The following is a 25,545-nucleotide window of genomic DNA, read 5'->3' as shown; positions in this document are numbered from 1 at the left end:
GTGAAAGGCATTACTTTTTGCATTTTTGCAGTGGAGTTTCCAATCACTCTGGAGCATATTCTTAAATGAGAGATATTTGAATTGTAACAATAAGCCAGTTAATAAGAATTCCGTAAAAACTCTAGTGCACTAATTATGCCACGTTATAAAGTAAATAGGATAATTAAAAGTCACAATTGTTTCCCCATAAAAAATGCCTCTAAGGAACATCACTTTAATTTTATGGTGTTAGTTAAGCACATCTTGAATACTGCAGGGCAATTTATTTGATTTTATTTATACCACTTCATTCTGTAAGCATTATCATGACAGTCAATAAAAGTAACTTTTCCTACAAAGACATTAGGAAGGTTATGTTGATTAATCAGTTATAAAAAATGAACATTGTGAATATAATGCATATGCAATTTCGGTGGCGAAGTAGGGGGTCGAAGTTTTTTTTAAAGAGACAGTACTATCGAATGGTCGAACGATTTTTAGTTCCAAATGTTTGATTCGAAGTCGAAGGTCGAAGTAGCCAAAAAAACACTTCGAAATTCGAAGTCTATGCCTTCACTCAAGCTAAGTAAATATGCCACTTAGTGATTCCCAGACCAGGTTAACCATCAAATTTATCAGGACACCCCCACACCATCTTGTAGTTATTCTAATTATTCAGTATAGGATAACTTGAAATATAGTTGTGTATTTATGTACTTTAAAGGGCAAATTTAACTAAAGGAAGACAAGTCTATAGGGGTATTTACTTATTCCCATGGCAGAAGTGCAAGAGCACTAAGTGGCCTATTAAGGCAGGTGGTAATATCATGGTCCTGTTGTGACCTGTGGCCTCTGCCACTCCCTAACGTGCGCAAAACGAGGTGCAGAGAGCTGTAGCACCATTACAACGGTAGAAGGAAGTTTAAAAAAACGGTGCATTGTACCCTGTTTTAACGATTCACATGTTGCCTTGGAGGTTGTAAATGACCCCTTATATGTCTAAAATGCCTCAAGAAGCACATATGTTTTACGCATAAACACTATTACATGGGCCATTTTGAGCACTGCTGTTTGTAATGACCACAACAATGGCTCTTTCCATTCTTTTCACTGGGAAGTGATCCATTGGGCATGGTGAGCCTTTTAGCAGTGATCCCCAACCAGTGGCTTGTGAGCAACAATTCAATTAGAATAAAGGAGGTTCTAGCTAAATATTCAGAAGGGATTACTTTTACAGTGAGAACTGTGAAGATGTTGAATTCTTTCCCTGAATCAGTCATGATGGCTGATATATTAGATAGCTTTAATAATGGGTTGGAAGGCTTTTTAGCAAGGAAAGGAATACAGGGCTATAAAAGAGAGCTCATCATACAGGTTGATCAAGGGACTGGTCCAACTGCCATCTTGGAGTCAGGAAGGATTATAGTAAGGCAAACTGGAGGCAGGTTATATATAGATTTAAAAGGTCAAGCGTGATAAATATGTGTCTTTTTTCAACCTAACTTACTATGTAACTATTTATGTTATTTTTATGTTGCTCCTGGTGCCATGGAGACAAGTTTTGATTGAATAAAACCAGGTGTACTGCCAAACAGAGCCTCCTGTAGGCTGCCAGTCTGCATAGCAGCTACCAAATAGCCAATCACAGCCCCTATTTGGCACCCGCAGGAACATTTTTGGATGCTTGTGTTGCTCCCCAACTCTTTTTACATTTGAATGTCGCTCAGGGGTATAAAAGTTTGGGGACCCCTGCCTTACAGTGATAGTTCCTAGATTGGTAGGTTTATACCTTGCAGCACTAAAAAAAGTAGAATAATCATCACAAAATTATTCAATTTTTATTCCTATAACTTGTTTTTAACTAACTATATTGCAGTGTCAAAATGTCTCCTGTATTGTTTTCATTCTTAATGGCAAAAAGCTTGCCAAGATTAATGGATTCTATTAATTACTCCAAAATATGGTAGATTTACTCTCAGAAATCAATAGTAACATGAACAAGCAAAGGTTTTTATAATTGCAAACATAAATTACTACTGAGGCTACTACATCCTTTCATGTTTATCTATTACATTTTAGTAATCACTTTTTACTCATTCTTATTTATTAGAATTATTTGGTCCTTTAAAAAGTCTTGGGATCAAAGCTAATTGATAAATTAAGAAAAGAACAATATTGCACACACTTGCATAGATCATTTCCCCCCAAAACTGCAAATAAAAATAACATAAACATGTAACAATAAAAACAATGGCATCATTCTAATTAAATACTGAAAGATTCAGTTTTAGTGATGGGCGAATAAATTCGCCATAGTCAAACTTGCGGTGAATTTCCACATTTTACCGCATGCAAATTTTTCGCAAAACCGCAGCAAAAGTTTGCCTTGCTTCACCGCACATCAAATTTTTTGCCGTGTGCCGACAATGCCTGACGCCGACAGCGTGCATAAAAATAAGGACACGCGACAAACAGAACGTCAGCCACAGCAGCCAATTACATGTGAGCCATCCCACTGTCTATATAAGGAGGTGCAGAGACGGCCATTACTCGTGGCGTTTTTGGTAGAGGTTAGAGCAGGGGTCAGCAACCTTTACTATCAAAAGAGCCATTTTGCCCCCTCTTCCACTAAAGAAAAATAGTCTGGAGCCGCAAAACATAACACAGCTTACTCACTAAACTTTTAAAAGTTTTAACCTTTTTTTAAATTTTAACTGTTACAACAACAGAATACAACAAACAGAAGTGCAGTGTGTGTGTTTAGGCCTACTTTGAAATAAATTAAACACTGAATAGCCCTATTAAATGCTAGTGTTCTCATCTGTTTAATATGACTTCTGTTTCTGAAGCTCCATGCTGATTTTCCCTCTCTTGTCTTGAGTGTGTGACTACGGTAAGGACCATGATGAATCATCTTGCTGCAGCTCGGTCATGCCTGTCACTCCTGGGACGTCTACACAGCCCTCGTCCCTGCTGACGAATGCCTGAGTGTGCGACTGCGGTAAGCTAACCGTTAACTTACCGCGGTAGCACACTCAAGAAGCCGCCAGTATGTGGGAGGGCCGGCAAACGTGACCAACAAAGCTGCAAAGACCGAGCCATAGCAAGCAGGATGAAGAGCCGTGGGTATCCAACCCCACAACAGTTCAGCCCACGTGCCATGCCCAGTCTGGGCACTGTAGCGCAGCACAAGCTGCCATCACAGCAGCTGCCATCACAGCAGCAACAACAGCAGCAGCAGCAAGTGCCACAGCAGCAGGTGGCTCTGGGTCGCAGTGGGGCAACTGGCACACGTAGGACTGTTTTTTTGCCACTGCTTCGCGACCCATGCTCGCAGCAGGCAGAGATGGTGGTAGAGTGACCTAGGCTACCTCGTCTGCAGCCGGCACCAGTGAGCGGCAGAAGGTGTGGGATGACATCCCATCCCTCTTATTTGATCCTGAGGTGGACTTTTTGATGATGAGGCAGGAATGGGGGGGGAATTAATGTCTGATGAGGAGGAGGTCATGTCACAGCCCACATCAGTGGAGGATACTGGGCAGGGTCCCCTAATGTCAGGGTTGCTGGTGTGGGGTCAGACACCAGCATGCTGGATGTGGGTATTGATGACATGTATGAGGCAGGGTCTGGTCTGGGGGAGGATGATGACAGGGACAGACCCTGGGAGCCGGTCCAGGAGGATAAGAGCAGCAACTCAGAGGGGGAACTGTTTGTTGTTGATGAGGATGAAGAGCCGGCTCCACCAACCACTGCTAGAGGGGGCAGGCAACTGCGCCTCGGTCCAAAGCCTATGAGCGTTCGGGTGGGGACCATCCCCAACCTTTCACAACAACCAATGCAGTGGCCCGCACTTCAGCAGTGTGGGCATTTTTCACGTGCCAGGCAGAGGACCAGACGGTAGCAGTGTGCCAGCTCTGCCGGCAGAAGGTTCGAAAGGGGCAGGCAGGGTCACATGTGAATGTCAGCTTAAGTTTCCATATGAAACATCATCACAGGATCTTCTGCAGTCTCCTCCTCAATGCGGCCCCTGTCCCACCAGGTTTCCTCCCCCAGTTCCTCACCCGCAAGACGCCTCTCTCCCCCAGCCACCCCCAAGTGCAGAGGCTTAATGGCTACCAGGCAGATCCTGGCGGATCCTCTGCCACCATTATTTTGCCAGGAACGCCATCCCTGCCCTCCACCAGCAGGTGGTGGAGAATGTGTCCCTGTCGCTGGATCATGCTGTCGGCGGCAGGGTGCACTGCACCACTGACACGTGGACCAGCAGGCATGGGCAGGGGAGGTACATATAGTAAACTGCACGCTGGGTCACCCTGATGAGTGCTGGGGAGGGTGCAAGCAGGGGCGCTCCCCTCTGGCTACAGATGCCTCCCCGTGGGGTACAGGGCAAACCCCACATGCCCACTTCCTCCTCCTCCTCCACTATGGATGAGCCACCCCTCAGGGTGGGTCAATTGAGGAGGGCTTTGTGCTCAAAACTAGTGGAGGCCTTCCCCCAGTCTGACACTTCTCAGGCCTCCACTACTCCACACACCCAGCAGAGACGGGGGCATATGCCATGCCATATATTCATTTATCACTGTGTACAAAGCTTAAAAGTAAGGGAAATTTTTTAATGGTAGCCCCAAAGCCATTTCTGGTCTGGGAGTCAAAATAGGCCCTGGCATTCAAAGTACACAGAGGACCAAACAGGCCCCATTAGACTTTCTATGGCACCTGATAGCAGTGCCTCTGGCACTTGCCAGAACCTACAGATTGCCAGTCCGGGCCTGCCCAAATCTGAAAAAACGTAACAACAGGGTTGCCATTGTAATTTTTAAAACCAGCCAAAGTCAGCTACAAAACCAGCCCAAAACTAGCCAAGAGTAACTTTAAAAATTTGAAATAGCCCAATGCAGTGAAAAATCGTGTTAAAAATAAATGAATAGATATGAAAATACGCATTTTTCAATTTTCACTGATATTTTAAATAATCACAGATGTTTTTAAGAAACTGGGAAAATGAGAGCCCCTTTTTTCTTTTGAAAAGATAGGAGTCCTCTAACAATGCAGGGCATGTGTATAGCAGGATACTAAGTGAAACACGTGTGTGAATTGGTCATCTCATTGACTCCAATGCAATTCAGCACATTCAGACACAAAGCAAAAGATGCCATATTAATTTATCATCACAGTCTACAAAGCTTTAAAGTAATGAAAAATATTTTATTGGTAGCCCCAAAGGTGAAAAAAGGTGACACAAACAAAACACCCATAGAAGATAGGCTTCATAAAATTGCATTGCGCGTCAAAAAATAACGTTACGCTGAAAAACATAGATATGCGTTTGCGACAAATTATTTTATTTTTTGCGACAGGACCGCAATGTATTATTTTGACGCGCAACTAAATCACGACGCACGACTCGTTTCGCGAATTATATGCCGTTTTGCGGGGAATTTGCAAATTATTCGGCAAAGCGAAACACCACAGATTCGCCAATCGCTATTCAGTTTATATTTTACAGCTTTCACAGTGAAGACTCTTGTTTTCTTTTAGAGGATTAATATTATACATTCAGAATTTCCTTTAAATCTTATTTGCTAATACACATTGGTGTTTATTCTGTGCTAATCCCTTGCCTATTGTTTGTTTATTTGCACAGTAAATCTCATGCAAATATTTCTGTGAAACCTAACATCAAATAAATCCCCAGAACCATTTATGATCAAGATATGAACAAAATCTTTCCTTCCAAAAATATATTTTTGATACATGATTCTGTTGGTACAGCAAACCTTAAATATTCACATCACCACACTGTAGCTGATATATTCTCTCTTGGCATTTTGATTTTAAAGTTTCCATTGCTATAAATAATAGTAGAGAATTGCTTTAATAAAGCTTTAGAACTATTAATGGTGCCATGAATTTGGGAAAAGCACAATCACACTTTGCATGTAATATGGAAATAGAGTGCTATGAATTCTGAAATATAGCTTCAGAAGGACATTTCATTACTCCCACCAAAGGTCACTGCAAAATAAGTGTAACATGAACAGTAGGTCACTAGGTTAATATTCTGCTCCTAAATGCACAGGCTGCATTAACGAAATAGGGAGCCGGAAAAAAAAAATCTTTTACAAAAAAAGGGAAAGGCCATAAAGTAGATGAAATGTTCTCGAGATGCCATTTGCAATTGAGGTTGATCCAGATCCCATTTTGTTTTATGGGTTTGTGCTCCTGTTGCCAAATTTCATGAAAATGAGCTAAAAAAGCCATTTAAAATACATCAAATAAACATTCTTTTTATTATAGGGAAATGCAAATATCAAGCCTTAACAAATAAACCTAAGGTCTGTAATTTTCAAGCAGCAATAACAATAACCTTAGGGTATGTTTTCGTTTTTGTTATTTTAGTAACTCAGCTATTTGATAGAGGCATTTGCATTAGCCAAGCAATGTTCTTCGGATGTGAGGTCACATCAGCATAAATGCTATATGGGCCCATACATCATATAAGTCCCTGTAATCAACACTTCTAGTGAGATAATTATGTTAAAAAGATATGCTTTCACAATAAATAATTAGACACATGGTACAAGAAAACCTAAGGATACAATCATTAGCTTTTGCATCTTTGCTTTACATTATTCCTAATAGCAGTTTTCATTATGAAAACATGTTTTTATTAAGTAAATTTAACATGGGGTTTAGTCAAATTCAGATGATCCATCTTATTATAAAAGAAAAATGAGATTCTCTTCAAGCTGTGCCATAGGGGAGCTAAGAAGCATAAGCATTGGGAAAAGCTTAGAATTTCAATGCATGCAGGCTCCACTAGCGGAGACACAAACTCCACCCCCAAAAATGAACCAAAGGGTGACAAATATACTATACTAACAAAAAAAGCAAAATGCAATACACAAAACATACGAATATTAAAAACCTAGAATAACCTGCTAGAATAAAGATGGAGCTTACTTTGTTTTGACATCCCATGTTGCACCCCAGCATATGTCTTAACATTTATTTCAATGGTCAATCATGCCAGAGTACTATATTTAAATTGAAGGAAATGGTAAGCCATGAGAGCCACATCCTGCACAATGCTATCATCTAAATCTGGAAGACACCATGGAAATGTTATGAGATCTGTGGTCAAGGCTAAGGCATGATGTAAGATTGTTGGTAGGTTGTAATGTTGTCCCAATGAAGATCTAGGCCCTGAGCTGCCACCACAACCACCATTTGTTTGATCATAATATTCTACACAGCATCTCCAGCTACTCAATAATATCTTTAGAGGCAGCAAATCTATCCAGTGAACAAGATGATCCAAACATTGTAACAGCTGAAATGCTGACAGGTCCTAGACACAATAGGAGTATGCACATGTATCAGCTGTATGAGGCAGGAGCCTTTGAGAGTCTAGAGGATCTATTTTTGCACACGTACTGTCAGATAGCATGCTGTTCTTTCAACTGTAGAAAGTTGCTGTTTATATTTCCTATACCTACAGGGATGAGTGGTGTAACTGGATATGCTTCTAATATGTGCACTTCAAGTGGATACACCGAATGTTCAGATGCTTTATGAAGTGAAGGCATACCCTTTTCATAGGTTGTTATTGTTATCTTCAATCAGCTAACAGGTACCAGTATAAAGCTGTCTGTGCTCAAAGAACATTCCTTTTCTCCATATGTATACATAGGTCCATATACGTGGGAGGTGCTCTACTGCAATGTTTGTATTTTCTTTATTGTATTGGACTCAGGCCAATGGTAACTTTATACAGGATAACAATAAATGAACATCACAATCTAATTTGATCACTGTATATATCTCAGTAACGGTAAGCACTATGACAACCCCTATTCATGCACACATACATATTTAGGCAGAGGTGGCATGTTCTCAGGATATTAACTGTTGTGATATGGTCACATGTTTTATATTTCTGTATAACTGTATTGAAGTGCAAAATCTATTGTCCTGATACCTGTTATCCAGACCCCTTATCCTAGAATCCCATGTTTCAAGCTTTCCAGATAATAAATACTGTACCTGTACTTATTTATCTAAGAATAAATGTGTTCCTTCAAACTAAATGACAGTGCTTTCGTGCTATGGCCAAATAAACAAAAGACAGAAGCCGATTCATCCTATTCAAGTCTTAGTAACTCCAAAAACATATCAGCAGCACTACAGCAAGGTAGGTGTCCACTGTAAACAATTGAGGAGACAAAAAGGAAACCTCAAAGATATTTTAGCAAAAGAAAAAACGAATTACACAGAACTTTCAGCCAGCTGAGCCCAAACAAATCCATATTTATTGCTGGATGCACAAAGTAAGCTGTTAGCCTTTTACCTTATCCTTTCCATTATCTGAAAACAAAATTTGTATTAAGTCTGCCAATCAGATTTGTAGGTCTACATTATTCACACTCTTACTTAAAGAATCCAATCGAAGACGATTTCATGGCAATTTGTGCCTCTGCAACCTCTCTCCTTCTAAGTCAGCAAAAAGTCAACTTATCATAAATGAGGAGATTACAGAATAAAAAAACTCTATTGTTCACCTTCAGCACTTGTTTCTTTTAGATAACTCATTTTCCAAACAATAAAAATGTCCAGAATCATTCTGCGCGATGGTAAGCAGCTCACGGCAAATATATGCATTGAGATGGCCTCATTGAAAATATCTTTTTTTATTATTGGCAGGAGGAAGTTTGAAAGCAGAACAAAGACAAGGAAAAATGGTTGGCTTAAAAACATAATTTTATGAAAATAAAGACTGTGTTGCCTTGGCATAGGTAAAATTTTAGCAAATTGCATTTATGTAATGGCCATTATAAAATAGAGAGTGGTATCTACATAATAAGCTACCATTTTAAGAAAATAGGGAACCTAGCTGACGACAAATGCTCCTTTCTATTCCTTTATGATTTCTTGATTGATTTTCTCTATGTGTTTATGTATAATGAGTGAATTAGATGATCACACGCATGGCATTTGTACCATAGTTGGAAGCGGAAAACATGGCTATCATCTGGCCTTATCTGGTATGCATAGGGTGGTCACTTTCTGCAGTGAGGAAGACTGGGCAGGGGGCAAGTCCTCTGACATCGGGGGAGGGTCCTGTGATGGCAGGGGCAGGAGGATAATTTCAAGTGACGGGGCTGGTGCCAGTCTGGGGGTGTACCCATGATGTCAGGGCGGGGCTATGATGTGGTGAGCTGATCACCATGCCATTCCTTTTAAAGACCTTATTTGGAAATCTGGACAGGTCTCCCAAAAACCAGGTTGTCCAGGTAAAAACCTATGGTTTTCAGCTTACCTAGATCAAGCTTTTTCTTAGAGTTCATTCAAATCAGGGTCAGTGGTTGAATGTACCAGAATTACCAGAATAGCCAGCATAAGAATTGACATTCCATGGGTTACATTTCTGCTGAGCAAGAAAATTCCCTTTATATGTTAAATATAAGCTTGTTAGGGAGCAGTTATCAGTACCTCTGGGAACAAAGGCTTCTTCTGACAACCTTTTTACTCTGCTTGTGCTCTGAGTGCATTAAAAATGAAAGTGAGAGGATGACCAATAATATTCCATGATGAAATAGGTATGTAGGGTTCCAACGTTGCACATTTTATACCTAGTTTTGCTTTTTAAAAAATCCCAAGTACAGTGTATTTGATATGTATGTGCCTAGAATTGTCAGGCACTATAATAGTATGAAATAACAAAAAAACACAGGATCTCTTGTGCACTTCTGGAAAGCTTAAAGGAAAACTATACCCCCCAAACAATGTAGGTCTCTATTAAAAGATACTGAGTAAGACAGCTCATGTGTAAAACCCTGCTTCATGTAAATGAACCATTATCATAATAATATACTTTTTTAGTAGTATGTGCCATTAGGTAATCATAAATAGAAAATTGCCATTTTAAAAAATAAGGGCCGCCCCCTGAGATCGTAAGATTCACTGTGCACACATACAAACCACATGTTAGGTCACATGAGCCAATTAACAGACAGAGTTCTGCCTTTTGCTTCCTCACTTCTTCCTGTTACAGTTAGAGTTGTAGTATTTCTGGTCAGGTGATCTCTGAGGCAGCACAGATAGAGTCACGAAATGGTGGTTCAAGGCAAGAGATGTAAAAGGGCAATATTTATGTAAATATATATTCCAGTTTGGTAAGATTCTTTAATATGTCATTCAATTTGATATAAACTATCTGTTGCTTAAGTATTCATTTTGGGGGTATAGTTTTCCTTTAAGGCAACTCTAGTATGTCTGGACTATAGGAAGGGAAAAATAGGTCTCAAAAATAATTTTGTATTTTTTTTTTTCTTGACAGAAATATTTTTGCGAAAGTATAGGGTAAATACATATAATTTATTGCAGGCCAACACTAACCTGACATATAAAGACATGTTTTTTTCTGATTTATACAGTAAATAAAAATACATGGATTTTCTGCGCTACTGAACTAGCTGCATATTCTGTCTGCTTAAAGGAAACATGTAGAAAAACTGCAGTTTCTTATGTGAGGGATCTCTATCCCTAAAGTACTAAGCTAACAGATTTCCATTTCCGATAAAGCTAATGAGTAGTAAGTTCATTAATGTATTAGTGAAGGAAATATTGACCTTTCTGTAGCTTGAAGGGTCAGGAGTGTATTGGAGAAAGTAGATTAGTGCAACTGTTAGGACTCAGAATTAATGCTGAAGATTGTACCACTTCTGTTGAAATGAGAATAATTTCCAATCCCCTCCTTTCTCGTGGAAGCCTTAACATGTTATCAGACATATAAAGGTTAATTTTGACTAATGGTACAGCGGTCATTTTCTCCACTGAAGTATATGTCACTTAAAGAAAACTGGATCAACTGATATGTGTGTACTTGCCAGTTTTATCCTTAAATGTACCAATTGAAATTTATTTGCACAAATAAGTTGCAAGTTTAAAGGCAAATAATGAAACACTGAATTAAAAATTATAAAATGTTCATATATTTCAGATCAGTGTCGTCAGTTTTTTTCAAGGGCAATATAAACTTCAAACTAGAGCTGCACAAGCTTGCGATCAGATCCCACACCATTAAAACATGACATTATATATTCTAGTGAACAGCAATCAGACTTAAACTGCCTGTGCCTACATACTTTCTTGTTTTGGGGGGGCGGGGTTTAGTTTAATTTGCAGCAGAGAGGCTATACTAAACATATCAAATGATATCTATAAAAGTTTATTTTGGAATTGACACTGTAAGGGTAGGACTACACGGGCGTTTTCTGTGCGATCTGACACGATGCGCCAAAATGCAGGCATCAAGTCGGATGCGACGGAATAAGATATACAAATGTGGGATGAAGTTGCAGCGTTGATCCGACGCGACGCGACTGTCAGAAGCAGACGCAGCGTCTGCATCCGACAGTCGTCTTGCGTCGGATCAATGCTGATACACCATCCGACAATGCGTCCACTTACCTTATTTCCGTTGCATCCGATTTGACGCCTGCGTTTTTGAGCAGCGTGCCGGATCGCACAGAAAACGCCTGTGTAGTCCTACACTGAATTGAATCTTATATTGCTGCTATTTTCAGCTGAAAGTTATTAAATCCAGTGACATAATATTATTGTGGTAGTTGTGTGCAACCTTCTTTGTTGTAAGTCACGCTCCTGTATTTTTAGCTTTTGAAGTTATTTGGTAAAATGTTAAAACATACAGAAATTAACCAAAACAAAAATACATTTACAGATTATTTTGCATTTTTGGTGATATCTGGAGTTTTCTGCCTAAAGCAGGAATGTTTTAATGCATATATTTGCACCAAAAGGTTTAAGAAGCATATCTGTTTCCATATCCATTTTGATTTCTGAGCATGCCAGGTTATTTCAGTACTGAACATTACAAACTCACCCTAAAGTGGCATAGTTTTTTGTATACTCTTATCTATTTAGATAAAGGAAATGTCACACTGAGCTTTTCGGGGAGATTTAGTCGCCTGGCGACTAATCGCCTCGTCTTCGCGGCGACCATTCTCCCTCAACGCCTTCCCTCACTCTGCGCTGGCTAAAATGAAAAACCGCCGGCGCTAATCACACTAAAAATTACGAATATATATGTGCGAAGTTTTTCGCACAATTCCTAGCCAAAAAAAAGGGAAAACCTCTAAAAGTCCAATTTGATTTAAATCAGTCCAATAAGATCACCACAGCTCCCATGGACTTCTATAGCACCTCCACAACTTTTACTTTTGGTACTGCTTTGGTATTAAAGGCTTTCATGTTGTTACATTTTTTCCTGTTTTCATTTTTTTGCACTTAATTATTTAGAATATTTCAGAAATAAAGGAAAACCTTTTGAGATGCGTGAAAAAAAATTGCTTTCCAATTGTTAGTAAATTGGCCCCTTAGTATGCTAAAACTCATTTCAACATTTATTTAACCCAACGGATTGTGTTTCCACCAGTATGGATTCATGCAGCTTCAAGTACAAATTATTGTTTTATTTACAGTGGAAAAAGTAAATTGCTTTGAAAGATTTTTAATTATTTGCTTTAAAAAATGTTTAATTATTTGCTAAAAGGGGAACTATTGCAAACATGGAAATTTACTATAAGCTTCCTCATACTGAAATAAGAAACTTTCTGAAAACAATCAATTACAAATTTTGAACAGTTTCCGAAATAATCAAGTTTACGTTCACTTTCCCTCTCTCAGCATCTGTTTCTCTTCATTTTCTCTTCATGCAGCAGTTGGGTGTCAGATGAATGATCCAATATATCTTATAGGGGGCTCCCTTTCCTAGCAGATGTATTAGAGCTCACTCAAATAACTGATTCAAGTACAAACAAAATCTAACAAAATAACTGCCTTTTGCACAAATCCTGCATGTAGTGAGCTCTAATAAGTCTTCTAGGCAAACTGAGCCCTCCTGTAACATATATAGGATCTAACTGTCAATGAATATCTGACACCCAACTGCTGCATAAAGAGAGAATGAAGAGAAACAGATGCTGAGAGAGGGATACTGAATATAAACTCATTTCAGAAACTGTACAAATTTTTAATTTATTGTATTCAGAAAGTTTCTTATATATTCAGAAACCATGCATAATATTTAATTGATTGTATTTAGAAAGTTTCTTATTTCAGTATGCTTAAGCTTATATTAAATTTTCATTTTCGCATTTAAAATAGAGTCTACAGAAGTTGGCCTTCCCAAAATTCTGCTTTTCTGGATGACAGGTTTCTATACCATAATAAACAATTATATTAATAATCAAGAAAAAAAATTCTACTAGTAGTGGGCTTACTAAGAATTCAGGTATGGCATTTCCTGCAATCAGTATCTCATTATAGTTAGTGAATTAAAAAAAAAACAAGTTTGCCTTAATAATAAAATACAGACTGATCTACAAGCAGTAAAAAGACTCAAATCAATGCAGGTTTCTTGTGTTCTGGTTACTTATTCCTTTTGTTATAGTCATTTATAAAAATTCCGTTTGAGTTACTGTCACTCAGCTGTGCTTTTTACGTCTGAAGCTTGGCTCACCAGCAGAGACCACTTTATAGCATAAACTGCAAAGTGCTATTTTCACAGCAGGAATAACGGTGTTCATCTTCAGAAAGAGAGGCATTAATAAAATGGAACTGTAATAAACATGGAAATTCTGGTCAAAAGGTTGCAGATTGGAAGCAACACAGATTGTTTAAGTCTCATGTTTTAAACAATACTTTAAATAATAATAAAAAATAAATTTTTAATGTTTTCATAGGCACTTGTGTTGTTTGTGCACCTTTGGTGAACATTATGATTTTACGATAGAGTTTAGAACTATATATTTATAAAAATAAATATATATATATACAGTATATATACACACACACACACACGTATGTGATCCCTTATCCGGAAACCTGCTATGCAGAAAGCTCAGAATTATAGGAAGTTCATCTCCCATATTCAATAGTTGATTTGAAGCAAATCAATCTAATTTTTAAATCATTTAAAAATGATTTCCTTTTGCTCTGTAATAATGAATCTACCTGGTACTTGATGGAAATTAAGCTGCATGAATACATATTGGCGCTAATACAACCCTATTGGGTTTATTTAGGGGCAGATGTATGAAGGGTCGAATATCGAGGGTTAATTAACCCTCGATATTCGACTAGGAACTAAAATCGTTCGACTTCGAATATCGAAGTCGAACGATTTAGCGCAAATCCTGCGATCGAACGATCGAAGGATTTTAATCCAACGATCGAAGGAATATCCTTCGATCAAAAAAACTTAGGCAAGCCTATGGGGACCTTCCCCATAGGCTAACATTGAGTTCGGTAGCTTTTAGATGGCGAACTAGGGGGTCGAAGTTTTTTTTAAAGAGACAGTACTTCGACTATCGAATGGTCGAATAGTCGAACGATTTTTAGTTCGAATCGTTCGATTCGTAGTCCTAGTCGAAGGTCGAAGTAGCCCATTCGATGGTCGAAGTAGCCCAAAAAACACTTCGAAATTCGAAGTTTTTTTAATTCGAATCCTTCACTCGAGCTTCATGAATCGGCCCCTTAAAGTTCAAATGGTTTTTAAACTAAAAATATAATAGAGTAAAAGTCTGGTTATTCGGGAAAACCCCATGTCCTAAGTATTCTACATAATAGATTCAATAGCTGTATAGATTGTACTAATGAATTATGTTGATTACATGAATGGTAGTGTCACAATTTCTTCTGTACATTGCTACCTAAGAGGTGACCTAGCGACAGATTTTAAGCAACGGGTTGATCCAGTGTTGAAGGAGGCATTTAAAAACAACTGGTTTTCTGGTGAAGAGAAGGCTTTTTAAACACAGGGCTACCTCAAATATCCAGTTTTATACACACTGCTGAAGGCATACAAAGATCTCAACCACCACTAAGAGACCCATTTTGAATTGATTGTTGCAAACTACAAGAAAGCAACTTATTCAAGGGAAATCCCTCAATTTTTGAAGCGTATTAAACCATTACGGTTACCAACGGATTAAGATAAAGCATACAGTATGTCTAGCAACGTCTAATGTCTCTTGTCTATACACCAGCATCCGCCATATAGAGAGGATAATAGCAGTGTATAATTCAATAATTAGTAGCATTCAGTACCTGGGCCCACTGGCAGAATTTATAATTCTGTTATTGTATTTAGGCATGAAATAAAACTATTTTGCATTGAGCAATAGTTGTTAACAGGGAAGGAGTTGGGGCACATGTAGGAGGGGTGTTTTAGTGTTTTACTAAAACTTGAAAAAATTGCCTAAAAATGAACCAGTGAATAGTAAAAATTGTAATAAATAATAATAAATAAAGACCAATGTCAAGCACTCCTTGGACAGCACTTTTAAAATCTGCCATGCTTTCCTTTTCATTTTCAACAATTTTCGAATATACGAACAGGTCATGCAATCTGCCTAAGCACAGCTCCTGACAATAGCACACCTGCCTACTCAGAATTCTACTGTAAGATTCTGAAGAAACCCATCTCCGTTATGAGACACTAAAATATGAAAAAAGTGGAAAGAAAGTGTAAGGTTTTACCTTTATCTATTTCTAACCAATGTATTTTTATCTTGACTAGCATCATAATACTACTTAGCAACATACTTTCAAAAAGCATAACCTAACAGTCTTGGCTCCAAAAAAATAATAAACTTTTTTAAATACCCTTACACACACACCAACTTGCATCTCACCTCGCAATACTGTGAGTCTCGTTGTAGTTGCAACTTCTCCAACACTGTTGGAAGCAACACATTCATAGATAGCCTCATCTCGTGGAGTTCTTAGGGGTTGTATTCTGAGAACAGATCCTGATCCATCATCAAATTCTATTACCTGTGAAAGGAAAGCAAAGCTGTCACAGGGGTTGTTGTTACTGCCCATTTCTGTTCTATGAATATTATCCGAAAAAAATGTGGCAACGTTACAAACCAACATTTCACTAAATTAAAGCAAGGCATTACTATTTCCAATGGATAAAACTCTTTTCTTCATTCCCAGAATGTATGCATAAACAGATGTTAACATTGCATAAGTAAACAAAGGGAGAAATAGAAAAACAAAGCTGTGCTCCAAAAATACAGAAAGAACAAATACCTGAACATATACCTGAACATATATTTTTAAACAGAAAATAAAAGTTTATAGTAGATAAATAGATTTTTTTATTCAATTCACTGATACCATGTTAGTTAATTGTTAGCATTAATGTATAAACCTTGTTAGCATTAATATATAGGCCTGCTAAATCCTCTGATATGTATCATTCCTGATAGTGTCATCAAAAAAGTATGAAATGCATCCCTTATTGAAAAAGCATGTAAAAATAAAAATTTGTAAATATTGTTTAAATGCTTGCAAATATGTGTGCATATTCCTGTACTGCACTTGTGTTCTTAATAAACCAATTTTATTAAAACTCCTTTGAAAATGATGGACTTGAGACTAAAAAGGTAAGAATTTAGTCAATGCAACAGACAAAACCTGCTCTTAATGCTATTAAATAAAATCCATACTTCCCTTTCATAGAAAAATATATACTAGATATAAAACTGCTACGTCAGTTAAAATTAATAATTGCCCCTTTTTCTTAGCTTTGGCAGTCTGATTTTTAACAGCAAATATATCCTTTGCCCTTGCTTCTCTTCTAGCATCTCTGTATATTTCCCAATCAAATCAAGAGCACAAAATATAAGACAGCTCAGGCTTACAAGAACCCCCACTATAATTTATCTAATGGAGACTCCAGCACGGGCTCAGAAATCACTAAATGCAATGTTTTAGTGAAGATAAAGATGATGTGTTTGGAGGTTAGAGTTTGATAATCTTTTCTCTGATATTGTATCCAAGATAAGCATTTGTGCTGTATATGTATGTGATTGATTATATTTTCACTGTTTCGGAGAAGATAAGGCCTTTACCGTACAATAAGTGGCACACTAAGAAATAGCACCAGTTCCAAATGTATTAGCTACTGTAAATCAGCTGAGTGTGTCAAAAAAGCAACTGTGGCCTTATAAATGCAAATAAGATGAAATACTGGGGTGTACGGAAATAATGTAACAGCTAATGGTATCTGAAGATACATAAAGGGCCAAGAAAATAATGTCAGTTTTTAAAAAAGCTATGAATGGATACCGGAAAACCTTTGAGTGCGGGCCCACTCTCCACATTATTTTTCCTTTCTTTATTATTTTAATCACTTCTCCTTACATATTATCATCTATTCTTCCCTCCATTTCCTCTCTTCTCTCTTAGAAATGGGGAATGGCTGTGGTATAGACATACAAGGCAAATAATTGGGTGAGCAGAAGGGCCCACTGATAACTGGGCCCACCGGGAGTTTTCCTGGTAACTCGGTGGGCCAGTCCGACTGCCAGTGTCGGACTGGCTCACCAGTATACCAGGAAAACTCCCGGTGGGCCCAGGTGTCAGTGGGCCTCTTGCTTCTAATCATTTGGCCTATTTCATGGTCATTCCCTATTTCTTAATGGGGACAAAGAGGCTTAATAATGGATGGTATAGTATATAGAGAAGGGAGGAGGAATAATAGTTTGGAAAGTGGACCCACGGTCTAAGGTTTTCTGGTGGGCCCCTGGTGTCCCAGTCTGACACTGCTTACTGGCAACAAGCAAGCAAAAATGCTATGTGTATGGCTGCTGGGAAGTGTATGTAACTCTCTTTTACTCATTTTTATTTTTTTTATTAAGCGTCCCTTAAATTGTGCCAGAAACCCTTATGTATGTTGAAAAAAAACAATAGTGCAAAAGTGCTTCTTGCAAACACATGACTTAAAAAAAATCAAATAAGGAATTGCATTCTGAATAAATATGTTTTTACTTTAATGAACAGTTTTGCTTAAAAAAACTGGTTGAGAAACTGTTAAAGGGGTTGAATGCAGCAGTAGATCACTGGAGGGAAAAGCCACCTGGAAAATTGGTAGTCACATAGGAAATGAGGAGCATGATCTGAAAACAATGTTATTGCTAAGCCTTTCTGAGTAAAGTTTATGCTTCTTGTAGCTGGCTGCATATAGATTGTGTGGGTCAGTGTACCCCACAGAAAACTAGAAAATCTAGATTTAGTCATGTGTGGTGCCATTAATAGGAAGGATTCTAGATACTGCATTAGTCAAAGTAGTTGTCTCAGATCATTGATTCTTTTTCTGAAACAATTATGTATATGATTGTGTATATGTGTACATAAAAATGATTTCCTTTTTCTCTGTAATAATAAAACAGTACCTTGTACTTGATCCAAATAAAGACATAATGAATTCTTATTGGAAGCAAAACCAGCCTATTGGGTTTATTTAATGTCTACATGATTTTTTAGTAGACTTAAGGTATGAAGATCCAAATTACGGAAAGATCTGTTATCTGGAAAACCCCAGCATTCTGGATAACAGGTACCATAGCTTTACTTGTATATTACCCACTGTTTTAAGACACATAAACATTTCTATACTTACCATTTAGCTCTGTTTATGTGTATATTTATGTTCCATTGTTACAGGCACCAAGCCTGTCCTGTGTCTTGATCAATCTAAAGGTCATAGTTAGACAGCTCTGGTTAATCCTACATGACACACCACTTCTAACCTGTGGCATTCTAATAAACTTCAGTAATAGGCTAAGACAGTGCTGGATATATTTTTGGTGACCCATGGCTCCTGTAAAAGCCTGGCCTGATAAATTAAAAACATTTTTAAGGGAGATTATTTTACATTACATTTGCCATCTTCTAAATAAAAATGAAAACTTGTCAGTTTGTGGCTTTGTTTGCTTGTTGTGTTCAGACACGGTTTGGATAAATTCAATGATATTTCTCGAGGATCATGGAGAGGTGAACAAATATTTTTTGCAGTGGCTCTGTATATATCAGGTCCACACCTGCAGTGCTATTTTATTTTACTGTACAAAACATCATTCATTTAGAAACAAAACACAACAAAACCTTTAAGAAATACAAAACAGAGGGAATCATTTATATTTTTATATAAAATTGCTTTTTCATTATTTGACCAGGGATGTCCAACTCACACTTTACAATGGTCCCTTAACAATGGATGAAAATGATTAAAAAGCAAAGACATTGAAATAACTTTATGCAGGGAGAATCAGGTGGGTGTCAGTTTAAATCCAAATACAGAATTTAAAACATCAATTTGCTAGTTAAACATGGCCAGCTTAGTGGCACAATGGTTAGCCTGCTGGCTTGCGTGCAGATCTGGGTCCTATATTTGATTCCAGGCAGCTCTATATAAATAAAGAATCATAATATTTGTCTGACACATTATCCTGATGTCTCCAATAGAAAGCCACTACAGCCAGGAACACATTATAGGCATTCAGCATATTGTATCAAACACCTTTTGAAGGTCACCATTTGGTTTCAGATATTACAACAGCTTTATTAAAACAATTGTGATCAATTTAGATTAGTGTTTAACACTGAAAAACTAAAAGGTGTTCCGACTGTTTTTTAAAACATCACTAAAGCCTTCACAACTCCATACATGCATAATCTTTGACGGAGGAACAGAACAATGGACCTAATACCTCAAATCTCTGATTGCTGACTTTCTTGCCCTTTTTATTCCAGACGATTTTAGGCCTTGGGTCTCCAGTTGCTTGGCAAATAAATGATGCAACGCCCCCTGACACCCCAATCTGATCAACAGGGGTTCTTGTAAGCTTTGGTGGTGCTAAAAAAAAAAAAGAAAGAAAAATAAGAAAAAAAACATGAAGCAATATACAAACAGCGTATGCAGAAACAATGTCCTTTAACATCAGTGTTTTTCAATATTTAGGGGGATTTTTTTTATTAAAGTCCGATTGCCAAAACCTTGAAAAAAAATTAGTTTTGAATCGAGTTTTTCTCCGAAAAATAACTTGAATGTCAGGAAGGCTATCAACATCTCCAAATGGCTCAATGGACCTCTGCCATTGACTTGTACATGAACTTTGCATGTTTTAGGTGGCGAATTAGGACTGTTTCCATTGTTGAGGTGTGATAAATATCATATTCAAATTAACATTCAAATAGGGGAATTAAAATTTGAATGTGTGAATTTTTACACTTGAAAATTTACTGTTCGACCCTTGATAAATCTGCCCCTTAGTATTCCCAGAGAATGCAAAAAGTCTGAATATGGAAATCCGCCATCTCAGACCTGCAGAGGTTGTATATACATCAGTGGGAGAGGTCCCTATACTATTTGGACATTTCTGTTGTCTGTGCTGGAATTAGCCTGAAGATCCAACTATTTTGGACTAAAAAATTGAGTGATTTGGGAAAAAAATTGTACAATACGGGTTTTCGCTAGTTTTTATTGAGTTTTCCCCCAATCCGATTAAATTGTGCTTTTTTAAATAATAAATATGGTCAAATTATGGATTCTAGTTTTGTCTGACATTTTTATTTTAAAAACTCCAGTTACTTTTTACTAAGCATAACTGTAGTATGTTGAAGGTTGTCTACCTGGTCTTAAAATATCATACACAGCTATATGTATCACTTAGTAAGTAGAAAACAACCTAATATCCGATAAAGCTACCCATGTTTCACTAGATCTGATAAATGGAAAGCCAAAGAAGGTGTTCTGAGCTTGGATATGCTACGAGCAGTGGGCCTGTACATAGGGTTGCCACCTGGCCGGTATTTTATTTGCCTGGCTGGTAAAAATTATGATTGATCCCAATGTTATTAATAGGGAAAAAAGATAAATATATAGGAAGGCCAGTATTTTTTTACAGAAAAGGTGGCAACTCTACCTGTAGAACAACATCTTATTTTATCCCTAAATAACAGTTTACCCATTACATTTTAATAAGCATCTCAGAATATACAAATAAAACAAATGTTTAAGTAAATTAGACATTTAATAGGCCCCTTCATAATACACTTTCTTTTTTCTTGTGGTGAAAGATCTATTGGGGGTCCCTAAAGGCCATGGTCCAGGTATGACACCCTACTACCAATATTGTTATACACCTGATTTTAAAGGAAAACTATACCCCTGCATAGCAGAGATCTCTATAAAAATATATTGCACAAAACAGCATATATGTAAAACCCTGTTTGTGTGATTAAACCATTTTAATAACAATAAACTTTTTTAATAGTATGTGCCATTGGGTAATAATAAATAGAAAATTTGCTATTTTAAGAAATAAGGGCTGCCCCGTGGTATCCATTAATTCACATTGCACACAAAAATACCAAACAAACCATACATATTAGGCCACATGAGTTAATTAACAGACAAATATGTGTCTTTTGCTTTAGGGTTGCCACCTGTCTGGTTTTTTGAAGCACTGCCCGGGTCAAAACTACCTGCAAGGTTTTCCTAATTAGGAAAACCGGAAAGGATTCCCTATGATTGATGTGGCAATCGGCCAATTGCTGATGTCATGACCCGCCCTGCAGCATCACAGCCCACCTGCCCAGATTCAACCAGGGCAATCCTATTTTGCTTTCACACTTCTTTCTTTTACAGTTAGAGCTGCAGTATTTCTGGTCAGGTGATCTCTGAGGCAGCACAGAGACCATCACAAAATGGTGGTTCAAGGTTGTAAAAGAGATGTAAAAATGCAATATTTCCTTAAATATGTATACCAGTTTGTATGATTCTTTAATATGCCACTTCATTTGATATAAATATATGTTGCTTAAGTATTCATTTTGGGGGGTTTATTTTTTTTTCTTTAATTGCAAAGATTATGCACAACTGCCATATGAAAAGAACTGGATGCAGGGTTTAAACATCTGAATGCTTGTAAAACACTTCATATCTACTTCTTATTATCTATTTCTATTATCTGTGACAGTCACATACTGCAATTATAAAAAGACCAATTTCCCTCTCATCTTCAACATTTGGCTCTTTTTTTTCACATCCATTTTTTATTTTTTTATTTTTTTTGCAATGATACACTCGTCAGTCAACAAGAAAGATATTTTTCCCTTGAATAAAACATTTCTGCTTCTTGTGACAATAGTGTCAAAGCAATCATTGCCTTAAGTATCATTGTCAAGCAGAGTACCCTTACCATAAGTGGTTATTTTACAAAAAGAGAATATATAAGAAGAAAATCAGAAAAATTTAAGGTGGAGTAAGCCCACTGGAGTAAATAATTAAATATGCTGCAATGATATAAAAACTCTGTTTATTGTCTTTAAATTGTAATGTATCTATGTATAATGATTTTAATGTGATGCTTTGCTTCATTAAATAAATGAATGGAAACTTAATCAGGATGCTTCTCTGTGGACTTTTGTAATTTACATTCATTCTCGATTTTTAGCGGCTTTATACTGCTAGCAGGCTTTTGCTCAACAGCTCTCTTTAAAGGTCATAACTGTCAGAGACCCTAACTGTCTATGCTTTTTTCTACTCACTTCCTGTTTTCATTTTCAGTTTAAGCCAAAGGCCTGGTATAAGCAGTCTAAACTAGTAACATATACTAAGAAACGACTAAAAATTTAGAATGAATGTAAATTACAAGTGCTCACGGAACTGATATTCCCATGCCTGTCACCATTGCCAATAAAAAATGCCAACAGATCAGCATATGTTAGCTGCTTCCTTTAAAAGGAGATCTAAAGCGTAACAAAAGTAGGGCAGAAATGTTTACATTATGTTTTGGGCTTCTGGAACAGCCCAAGGCAACCACAGCCCTTTAGCAGAAAGATCTGTGTCTCCAAAGATGTCCCAGTAGCTCCCCATCTTCTTTTCTGCTGATTCACTGCACATACTCTGTGCTGCTGTCACTTACTGAGCTTAGGGACCCACTCACAATATACAGTATAAATCGAATAGAAATGTCACAGTATAAGTGTTATGTTTTGGGTAGCCGAGGATGAGTAGAGTATAACAGTGCTTTATTAGCAGAGTCATGCAGGCATTACACAACAGTAAGCTTTCACTTTCACTTTTAAGGAAGTATGCACAGTATAAATCTGAGCACAGTGACATCTACAGGCCATTTGTATGAACATCAAATAAGGCTGATTAGTAATTAATACAGATTATTGGTAAATGGCAGCACAGAATCTAATAATCAGCCCTGTAGCATCGGCTTATATTACAGGCTATATTTCTGTTTGATAATTTGCAACAACCCCTAAGCTTAGCTTCTCAACAGCTGCACAGAGCTCACTGAGCATATGAGTGTCACAGACACTTTCCAAGATGCTGACCTCCTGTGACAAGTTTGAAGTCCTGGATCATTGCTGCTATTGAGAAGCTGAAACTTTAGGCTGGTTCAATACAGTGGTGTAACTACCAGGAGAGCAGGGGTGCAATTGCACCAGGGCCTGCTCCCCCTCGGGGCCCACCGGAGATCATGCCACAGCTCGACAGAAACAAACCGTATGTCTAGCGCATCTAGAGGGGTGGGGGGCCCAGGTGCACATCCCGGAGACTGGTAGTTACATTACTGGTGCAATGTATATTTATTTTTAGGGTTTAGTTCTCCTTTAACAGACAGGGACCACTCACAGTGTTAGGTACTTCCTGCGAGCGTTCTGGTGCTCAAATTACCATGGACCTTAAAATACATAAATGTGATGATATCTGGCCTCTTGCTTCAAGAATGTATAACCACATGATTTGTACAAATGTAAATGCAGTAAGTATATGATGTCAGTATTCCCTTCACTCTCTCTCATTACTGGCATGTACCAAAATATGTAGTAGCCAGTCTGCAAATAATAATTTCTGAGAGGTTGACTGAAAATCTATGATGACATTTTGTCCAATCTGCCCTTGTCATGTGACAAGTATCTAAAGCTGCATGAATCCTTTCTCGCTGCATGTTATATACAGTATATTGGAGTAAGAATTTGGAAGGGTACTTCTGCGCATTAAGCTCAAATCAAAGACTTTCTGACAAATTGGCACCTCTATCAGCTTTCGATTACACATCACTTCTTTACTGTTAATCTTTCTTCACTGGATAGCTTTGGTCAATCCAAAAATCTGATTGAACACCTTCTGAATTCCTTTGTTCGGTCTTTCATTAATCAGACCCTAATTTTGGCTTTTGATTTGTATGGGGAATAGAGAAGCCCCTCTATTGAAAACATAAGTCAATGGTATGGCGGGGTTCAGAATACTTTTTGATAACAGATTTATTGAAACCATTATATTTCCAGGTTAAGGGACATTGCATGGTAAACAACATTTCCACTGCAAATTCCTAATCTATAACTGCTTATATAATTTTCTAAGCACAAAACATTCTACAGAAATATAACAAATACAGTAATATGACTGATCCCAGAAAAATTGAGCATAATATTTTCTTGTCAGATATGCACATTGCAAGCAGCTTTCTGCAGCACCTAAACTTGCTGACTCGATTGCTCATAGCCAGGCTACAGCTGCTAAGCTCTCTGATGGCAAATGCAATTACTACTGTCATGGTTCTACTTATTAACATAAGGCCATTCCAGAATGTGAACTGGTAATTATTTATAACTTCCCTAGACACAGCATGGCATGCAATAAAACATAAAAAATTAAGGAGCACTTCATTAACCAGAGCCAGATATAAATATGGGAGACTTCCACTTACAAAATATATAAGATATAAGGTGACCTTTTGCTATAAAAGAACAACCCCTAGCATAGTCCCCGACAGTGTTGATAGGGGCAATTTGGTGTTTGCTGGTAAATGAAGTCAGTCCTACATTACCTGGAATAGCAAGTTTCCCTGTCTCTGTATTCTGCTTAAACGAGGAACATAAATCTATCATAGTAATATTAAGTACCACCAGAGACTACTAGCAGTTTCTAGCATATTTCACATTAACCAGAAGAATCCCTTAGAAATATATTCAGCTATATTTTAATGGATTCATGCATTTCATTACAACATCACATTTTCAGCTTATCTCCTATTAAGAAATGCTAAGCACATAATACTGTTATTGTCAGAGCAAATAAAAAAAGAACTACTAACATCTATTGCAGATTTTGATTAGCATTTCAAAGGAACATGTGTTCCCTCTGATTCTCGCATTGTAATAATTAACGAAAGAGATCTTTTTTTTTTTGGTAATATCTAGAAATAGATTACATATAACAATGGAATTAACAAATCAGAAAGCGTGCATATCAACAACTCTTTGTAGTGCTTCTGTCCGTCAAGTGCTGAAAGTAATGTAATATATATAAATCCATAATCTGAATGTAATGAGTAAAAACACATACTTCGCACACAGAGCAAAGTATGGAGCCAATTAATTTAGCATGCTAGCTTGTTGGGTTTGTCTGAATACAACAATTTCTTTGGAGGGGTGGTTATTTTTTGTGTTCCCAGTTTGCAGAAGTTCGTAACAGTTTAGATTTAAAACTCCCACTTTTCTAAATTGTCCACTCTGGAATAATGTAACATTATCACAGTTTTCTATGTTGATTAATTAAGGCAAGGCCATAAAACATTTGAATCTGTGAGCTTTAGTGTATTTCCACAAAGAAGCCCTGAGGTTTTCATCATGATTTACAGCATCAATATCTAAATTCCCTCAAGA

The 25,545-nt window shown here is 37.4% G+C and overlaps 1 protein-coding gene across 50 annotated transcripts in view; it reads right to left on the bottom strand.

Moving 5' to 3' along the window:
• ptprd.S (protein tyrosine phosphatase receptor type D S homeolog) overlaps nucleotides 1-25,545 on the bottom strand; it is a 998,444-nt gene that overhangs the window by 122,527 nt on the left and 850,372 nt on the right. For 27 of the 50 annotated variants that reach the window (XM_041574096.1, XM_041574124.1, XM_041574224.1 and 24 more), the window contains 2 exon segments: nucleotides 19,566-19,711; nucleotides 15,699-15,840 (listed from right to left, as the gene is read on the bottom strand). In XM_041574096.1, the coding sequence (XP_041430030.1) occupies nucleotides 15,699-15,840; nucleotides 19,566-19,711 (288 nt within the window). 50 annotated transcript variants of the gene reach the window in all.

This window comes from Xenopus laevis, chromosome 1S (assembly GCF_017654675.1).
Source record: "Xenopus laevis strain J_2021 chromosome 1S, Xenopus_laevis_v10.1, whole genome shotgun sequence".
NCBI lineage: Eukaryota > Metazoa > Chordata > Amphibia > Anura > Pipidae > Xenopus > Xenopus laevis.
This window is presented reverse-complemented; position numbering and strand designations above follow the sequence as displayed.